Below are 9,136 nucleotides of genomic sequence, written 5' to 3'. Positions count from 1 at the left end.
ATCAATGAACACTATCTGTTTAATGTAATGCATGGTTTTATCTGACACACACACACACACACACACACACACACACACACACACACACACACACACACACTTTTTAAGCCCTTTCAAGGTCCATTTTCAAGCTTTTCCAGCACATTACAAAAAAACTGAATGCATATTTCACTTTGCATCACCTCAGTAAGACCAAAATAATAAGTCTACACATCAGATATTGATGCTTCTTTCCTATGTGACACAAAAAATAGGAGACAGATGTTTGTTTGTTTTTTAAAGTTCATTCATTCAAAACTAACTGTAAGATGTTTAACTACATTGCTTTCTGTATTATTGTTAAAGTTTTAAATGATCACCTTTAACGTGTTTATTCTAATAAAATCATGTCCAGTATGACAGGCATGGAGAACAGCACTGACTGGGAGAGGCTTTGAACAGATGACATACTCAGTTCAATTCAGCATATAAGACTTCATCTGCCTTAAATAAAAAGTCAGCCTTAAAGTATGAAATACTCATATACAAAAACACATCAAAATTTGTCTTAGTGGCTGATAGTGCCCAACAGGTCTCAATTTGAGCTTGAAGCCATTATGAATTTAAGTTGTTTAATGTGTAGGTTCTCACGATAAACAGATTCAAACAATCACACATTGAAACAGTGAAACAGACTGACACGTAGAGGTGCAAGGCAGCCCAGGCGGAGAAATTTTGCTTTTACACTTTGTGACAATCTGATAAGAAAACTATTCAATCAAATAGTTATTTGTGGTTACAGTTTCTAGCACTTTTAAGCACCAAATCCAAAATCCAAGCACTTTTCAAACCTTGAAAAGGCAATATTAAAATCCAAACATTTTCAAGGATTTCAAGCACCCCTACAAACCCTGTGTATGAAGTTGATGATTGTTAAAATAAAAAATAAAATTTTAACAATTACTTGTTTGCTCTTAAATCTACGACATGAGTATATACAGAAAAGTTTGACATGGTATGCAAAAGAAAAAAATAAAGAAATACACAAACAAAAAGTTTCATAATTGTCAGTTTCATAATTTCAAATTCAAAACTAACATTTTCTTTGATTGACTCATATCACATTGATTAGGGTCAGATTTAGTGTGAACAATAATACACAAACAGTTTCATTCTTTGTGAATTCATAACTTCGTTTCGAGCCTGTGAGGAAGAACTCATAAATAGGAGCTCTGACCTGTTACACTTTATGGCGTAACTGACGTTAACCTGACAGCAATCAAAACCCTTTTGAGAAGTTTTGCTAGAATTTTGCGACAGAAACCAAAACAAGTTCAGTTTTGTTTCTCACCAATTCACCAAGCAAACAGACACATTTCACCAAGTCACTACAAATTGGAAATAAATTGGATATTAACTAAATAAACCTGCTTTAATTGTTGTTTGTAATTCTTTATCAATATATAAAATATTCTTCTTTCTCACGTGGATCTACTTGTGCAGTAGACATACCTGTGTTTTAAATGTGAAAATCCTCTGATTTTCAGAAAAGTTGACCTCTGACCTTGATTCAAGGTCACCGAGATTTAAACTTAACAGAGATTTTCAGATGCAACCATGGTATTGATTTGAAAATTCTATGATGCCTTGTTCTTGAGTCATTGCTTTCATAAACTTGGGTGTCCACAGCGCCCCGCCATATACCAAACTCCAAAGTTTGGTATATATATTCATTAAGATTACAACACACAAATAACAAAAATGCTAACACTATTGCCCTTTTTGACAACACTATTTTGATGTTATCTAATGCAGTGCAAAAAGCAAAATAAAAAATAAATACATTGATAACTGGCAGTGTTCCCCTTAGTTAACACACAGGGGAACACTGAGACTTCAGAAGATATATACTGCGTTTGTCTAATTCAGCCACATATTTGTTTCAAATAACCCTGAATGAAGTGTGCAATAATGGGCTATCGATCACATTGGCTGTGTGATTCACAGGCTGTGAGGGTGGTGCAAGTAATAGAAGCTGTGGAGGAGGTGTTGATTTTGCTTTAGCTCTATCTCAAGGTATTTCTGTTTATTGCTGCATCATGCTTCAACATGCTCAAAGGATATCAGCCAAATCTACCCATGCTAACTGTTCTTTGTTTCACATTTCACTTTGATTTATCACAATAATTGTCAGAAATCCTTCTTAATGACTCCTGTGTTTCTCTCACGTTAAAGCCAAGTTTGTGCACGGGTGATCGTTCCACATGGGAGGATGGCAGATGGTGTGTACACTGGAAAATTTGACATATATTAACAGAGCTGGTGCCAAGGTATAGCACAGTACCAGGTTAGACTCCATCAGCTGAGATTTACATTAAACCACTTAAAGCTGCATGCTCAACAAAGTGCCTCATTTGCAGACTGTGACAGAGTGAATGCAGGTGAAAAATAGGATGTGTAATATCTAGGAAATAAACTACTGCTGCTGTGCAGATCTTTTAGGTGAGAATGCAACATATCTGTGAGTGTAAAGGTATGGACTACAGGAAGCAACGTGTTCTTCTAGAGCATGTTCTTGCAAAACAATGCCTTAACCCTTTAAGACCTACCATAGAACCAAGTCCGCCAGAGCTTGTCTTTATATTTTTACATGCTGTAGTGCCATTTATGGGAGCATTTCAAGTTGCTATACATCAATACAACCGTTATAGCCCAAATTTTAATAATATGTATGCATTAAGTCAATAATAACTACAAAAATTGCAAAAAAAGTGCAACAAACAACAACAAAATTGAAATTCGTTTTTTTTTTTTTTTTTTTTTAACATATATTTCTAGTTAGAGAAATGCAAGAGGCTTATCCCTCGAAACTGTAAATACAAAAAGGTTGCACAAAACAGTTTCCAACAACAGGAAATTTATTTTGAGTTTCTTCATAGCTTTATTATTGAGATACAGGTGAGATGATTTTTATATACTGCAGGAAAAACGAAAATAAATACTATAATGCAAATTTGCAAAAAAACAAGCTATTTCCACGAACAGCTGATCGGATCGGCAAAGCGTGTTTCTGGAATATCATGTTTTTGTTGCCGCAAGTACTTTTTGTGCAGTTTTTGCAAAGCTATATGTGGAAGGAAACTGTGACTTAGGACAAGCTGATGACATAAGATGCAAGTACAACTCCTCCGGTTTCATATGCAAAAAAAATTATTGCGCTAGCTTACCTGGTTACAGTTCTACAGGGATTTAAAAATAGTTACGCAAAACGAAGCGTGCCCGCTCCGACCGGTTTGAAAGGGTTAAAATGCCATCTATTCAGAGAAGGACAGCTTGACTCATCATGAAGGTTATGAAAATAACCATCCTATCAGAGCTACTTTGCTTCTCAGTTTGTTTCTTTAAAAAGCAAGATTTTAAATGAATAGAAATTGTTTTTTAAAGCTGCTGATTGACGTGTGTGATCACGTGTGTAATATGTAATAAAAAAAACAACACTTTTAAAGTCCTTTCTAGGCTTTATATGAGAATGAATGCTCACTTACGTGGGCGAGGCTGTGCGTGCAGCACCTGCTCCAGGTCACCCAGCATGGTGAGGATCACCTCCTTATCAAGCTGAGCTGTTCCTTCACGAGGACCTCCCTCAGAAACCTCCTCCTCCGCCCAATATCCGCCATCTTTCTCCCTGCCTCCCTGTTTCCCGCCTCCCTTGTCTGCTGCTGCCACCTCCTCATCGGACCGCCCCCTGCTGACCTCTTCATCTGTTCCTGCCACTTCTCTGGACCTCCGCTGTGCCTCAATCCTCGGGTGGCCACTGTACGATGCCCGCTGTGGCCGCCCTCCTGCTGCTGTACATCGCCAAGGGACTGGAATGAGAGAATGCTCTGACTGAGAGAGCACTTTAGTGAGGGAGAGCGACAGAGATCGAGCTCTGGTGCCCCTTACACCTCCGCCTCTTGTGACCACATCCTTCCTGGGGCTTCCCTGCAGACTGCCTCCTGCCCGTTGTGTGGAAGATGAGTACAATGAAGAGTTTTGAGGTTGGGAAAGGCGAGAAGGCGGCAGCTCGTCGAGCTCAAAGGTGTAAACCTGCTGCTCGCCATCACTGAGCAGGGTCAGGTTAGTAAGCGAGCGCTGCTTGATCCGCAGGTTGAGGTTGTCAGGGAGAGGCTGCGGAGGCCGTCGAGCTGGGCTGCCGCCCTGATAAACCGAGAACTCCGCTCCTCTCTTCATCCTCTCTCTTTTTCAACTAACCTCTTTACCGCTGGCAGCTCAGAGACTGAAACTATACATGCAAGTGGATCTACCTGTGCATGGCACTCTGTTTGACATCTTGACTGCACTAAAACTGAGAAAGCAGATGGAAGCAAGGAGCGCAAAGAAAACAGAGGAAGCATAAGAGATGGAGCCCCAGGTCCTGCGTCTCCCGACTGATGTCCAGGCTTCAGTGGGCTGGAGGGAAAGCGAGCAGAGGGAGTAGAATGGAGAGAAAACCACCTTCTCAGGCATGTAGGTAAAATCCAGATCCATCATTAAGCCAGCCCATAGTCATGGTCAGACGCCGAGCCAGACACAAACATTCATTTCTTCCACTCCTTCCCTGTCCGCATGCTGTCTCTCTGTCTTCTTGGCTCCTTTCTCCTGCTTCACCACAGTCAGGGGCGTGGATGAACGACTCGCTACATCTCTCGCTCCTCACACATTCTCTTTTCCTCTTGCGCTCTCTTTATCTTTTCCCCCTATTAAATGGCAGTGTCTTTTCATTCACTCTTATCTATCTCCCCCTACCTTCTGTCTCTCCTTTAATTACCACCTGACAGCCACGCTCCTCCTGCCTCCTCTCTGACGGTTCCTCTCTCCTCACAGCGGAGAGTGAACGGTGGTGAAGCCGGCAAATGGGCTCACATAGCTCTCGGAGCGCCTGCATCTCTCTCTCTCTCTCGCTCTCTCACTCACTCTCTCCTTTCTCACATTCTCTCCCCCCTCTGTGTTTATCACCCTCTCTTTCACCTAATCTCTCTCTTTCTGTTCTGCTCTTACTAGCCCTCTTCCTGTATGCCTCCCTTCCCCCTCCTTCTCAGTGTCTCTCCATCTCTCTCCCTCACAATGTGACAATGAGTTGCTTGGACAGTGCACCTGTAAGCTTGCAGCCCCCGCTGCACCACTCTGACCACCCAAACGTAATTAAATGCTATCTTGAGGAGCTAAAGCAGCAAGCCCGCAGCTTATCGCGAATCAACAATGAGACCACCGAGCCAACATATTCCCATCAATCACTGGGAGCATTATTAGCACTGTCTCTATTAGTCACAGCTGTCTACCACAGCATTCTCTAATCGTGACTACTAACTGCTGGAGGACCCTGGAAGCAGTTGCCTCAGAAAACATAATCAAGGTGATCCTAATCATCATGCCCTATGAGGTACTTCATCGCAAACTGATGTTTTATCATGAATAAAAGATGAACAGATGAAGACAAATAAACTGTGACACTTTTAAGCTCAAGCTTAACTCAACGTATGAATGAAGAGTTTATATAGAGTGCTGCTTTGATGTTTTAAAACTGGTCTTACTGACACTGGTTCAGTCTGTATATGTAAATGTATATGAGAAGTCTTGTCATGTGGCATTTGTGGTATGCATACACTTGAATTTCCTTCTCAGAGACTCATTCCTGTCTCTCTACTGAAGAGCAGGAAGAATGAAGACTGCAATGACCATGAAGCGTGTGACATTAAAAAGCAAGTGTTTGCAATGGACCCCAAACAAAGAGAACGGTCATCACCGCAGTCTAATTTTATCCTTGAAATCACGGGCTTTGGAAAAGCCGCGACCAAAGCAAAATGTCTGGAATGTTGCTGCCGGCATGACATCCCCAAACCTATAATCACATGCTGTTGTTTATGTATGCTGGTCTTCTGGCTTCACTTTGAACTTGACGTCTGAATTAAGAAGTTTGATTTTAAATGAAGACATCACCATCTGAATCAAGTGACCTGTTCTAAAATGGAAAACCCAAAAAGTCTCAAAGGATCCTCTGCGATAAAATCAGTGATGAAAAGATTATGACGCTAAAGAAAAAGGAGAGAGGACACATCTACCACAGATGTAACCTCTGAACTGAAGGCAGACCAAAGAGCTATAATGGACGAAAGAGCTGTCACAGTGACCTCTTCATTTGGAACTGGTAAAATGCAACTGAAACAAAGAGATTTGTCTGTGCCAGCAGTTTGTATTTTGATGGTCTGGTGCCTGCTTTAACCTCTCATCCTTCTCCTGTCTGGGCTTTTGTGGTTAGAAACTCCTTTAAAAGTGGTCAAATGTCCCTCAGTCCTGAACTCTGAGATGCAGAAAAACGCCACAGTACTGTAATTCCACAATGAAGACAACCTACAGCTCCACTTTATGTGTGTATATGTGTTATGTGTGAAGCTTTACATACAGCCATACCGATCTTGTCAACGTTTTTGATAAATACTCTGAGACTGGCAATGATAAACCATGTACATGTATGTATCATGGTGACTGGTGGTGGTGCAGCAATGCGATTATATCAGCTGGTGGCAGCCTGCAGCGAAGTAAACATAGCTGCAGATGCTCCCCGTGTCCAGCTGTCACTGCTGACCTTTTCCTTTCCCTACATGAAACCAGCCCAGAACAGGAACCCTCCCAGTAAGTACAAACAGACTCACTTTAGCACATTCACACACCAGCTGCATAATACCAGTACACTGAGTTGGCCACAGCAGCAGCTTTCAAAAGGCTCTCTGATCCTGCAGCTACTTTTCCACCTATACTCCATTAACCTCGTCTCTGACAAATATCACTGTGGACAGCTAATCCATATTGTAACAAGAGTCTCTACCTAAGCTAACACATTTTGTTCCAATTGTTTAATGAAGGAAAATGTCATTTTAAATCAGTTCCTTTAGCATGTAGCAGACCACTGCAGTAGAATTATTTATCTACAGGGACAGATCATAATGCACAGATACTTATGCACATTCTCACACCCACACTGAGAAATATCCTCCAAGCGGAGCCCACATCTGTGTGGTGACCTGGTGCATACCTGATATCTCCTCCAGGCACTGTTTGGCTGTCTTGCTGTAGACTAGCTCTCCCTTGGTGGGGCTGAGGCAGGGGTCGGCTGGGGCCACCATGGTGCAGTCATTTTCTGAGAATGTCCTAAAGGCACAAAGAACAAATAACACACAGCAGTTAAGAAGATAGGTTTATCAGATATTTCAGTCTAACCTGAATTAAAGGCACTGCAGTCATGGAGGGATGGATTTAACTAAATTTGCTGTGTGCTTCCTCTCCACCAGCCTGAGCTACCTCACACTGTTTGTTTGCCGATTTAAAGAAACAAAGGTGGAGTCCAACGCTCCTCATAAGATAATAGTCTTACACGTACATACAAACTTTGAACAATGAAAGTGCCACAAAACCATGCAAAAACAGACTAAAGGCACAGAACGACACAGTTATACAGCTGACACGCAAACCCAACAGAAAGCCCTCTCACGCAGGAACACACAAACAGTGAAACACATACAAACTAACACTTTAAACCACACACAAAATCCCGAAATGCACACAGTAAAACTGCATTACAAACTGAGAAAACAAAAAACAGGCAGGTAGAGAACTAAGCACAAGCTACTGAACACCATGCATTTCTTCCAATACATACACACGCGCGCAGACACACACCAGGGACGACCACCACCTGCAGAGCTGCAGATAAAAATTGGCTTCCAATTGTGACAACAGCATTCGCCTGTGACTTCAGTTCATGTGAAAAAGCTTTTCTTCTTCCTGCAAGCTTCCCTCACCTCAGTGGATTCACAAAGACGGAGACACAGATATTCACTACCATTGCTGTATGGCACAGTATCACCCAAAAAATAAGAGAATAGATATGGGGGGGGGGGGGGGGTTGCAGTAATAAGATATTTGACTCTGCTGCTTTAAAAAAGAAGGTTTACTGCTGGTCATGTAAAGAAATGTGATTGAAGATGCGGAACTTTGAAAAAAAATATTAACTGCACCAACAATTTTAATATTTTTAATCGCCCCCTGTAAAAATTGTCCGGTCAACCTAGGTTATGGAAGCATAGGATGAGAACGGGCATTGCAAACTACATTTCCCTGTGGTGCAACTGTGAGTGCATGAGAAAGAGAATGGGAAAAAAATTATTTCTGCACACAAAAGTGGTCTGTTAAGCTTGGAAGATACAACAACTTTAAGTGGGCAGGGAGAAAGAATCCAAATGAGACAAGGATGCCTAATTGTGGCAAAAATGCTGGCAGCACAGGAGGGGGCCTTTATGCATGGTGACGGCTTTGGATGAGGAAGAACATGAAGATGGGAGCCGCAGATATATGAACGGAAGGATATATCTTAGAACACAGCAAAAAGGTTAAGATCTGCACGTGAACTGTTCCTCGAGAATTTTATTCACCACCGAGTATAGTCTGAGACACATTATTACGTAATATGTGTAAAAGATGGGATAGCACGGCAGTGGGGCATTGAGCATTCTCCAGGGTGTACGCCGTCTCTTGCCCTCTACAAGAAGAACTGGATAAGCAGAAGAAAATGGATGGATGGATGGATGGCCTACAATTTCATACCTACTATTATGTAAAAAAGTACAGGTGACTTTCACTGTAACACTTTTGGAGGGGGCCAGCGTTAACACCACAGATATTCTGACAACCCATTAACTCTGCATGTCTGTTGTTTCTAATGATAAACAAATTAAAACACTCCAATGTATCTCTCTTGTACCCTCCAGATTCAATTCCATTCAATGTTATTTATACAGCGCCAAATCACAACAACAGTCGCCTCAAGGTGCTTTATGTTGTAAGGTAGACCCTACAATAATACATACAGAGAAAAACCCAACAATCATATGACCCCCTATGAGCAAGCACTTTGGTGACAGTGGGAAGGAAAAACTCCCTTTTAACAGGAAGAAACCTCCAGCAGAACCAGGCTCAGTGAGGGGCGGCCATCTGCCGTGACCGGTTGGGGTGAGAGAAGGAAGACAGGACAAAAGACATGCTGTGGAAGAGAGCCAGAGATTAATAACAAGTACGATTCACTTCTTGCAAAGTCAATTGTTGCAGATGCAAAGTTGATAAA

General features: G+C 41.7%; 1 protein-coding gene across 6 annotated transcripts in view; it reads right to left on the bottom strand.

The window, feature by feature from the left end:
- The window catches only part of nav3 (neuron navigator 3), a 184,254-nt gene that overhangs the window by 73,833 nt on the left and 101,285 nt on the right, over positions 1 to 9,136 (bottom strand). For all 6 annotated transcript variants that reach the window (XM_005752184.1, XM_005752185.1, XM_005752186.1 and 3 more), the window contains exon 9: positions 7,052 to 7,167. In XM_005752184.1, coding sequence (XP_005752241.1) covers positions 7,052 to 7,167 — 116 coding nt within the window. The remainder of the gene's footprint in view (positions 1 to 7,051; positions 7,168 to 9,136) is intronic.

This window comes from Pundamilia nyererei, unplaced genomic scaffold (genome assembly GCF_000239375.1).
Source record: "Pundamilia nyererei isolate P.nyererei 1_Seehausen unplaced genomic scaffold, PunNye1.0 scaffold00348, whole genome shotgun sequence".
Taxonomy (NCBI): domain Eukaryota; kingdom Metazoa; phylum Chordata; class Actinopteri; order Cichliformes; family Cichlidae; genus Pundamilia; species Pundamilia nyererei.
The sequence above is the reverse complement of the archived record's forward strand: the minus strand, read 5'-3'. Positions and strand labels throughout refer to the sequence as shown.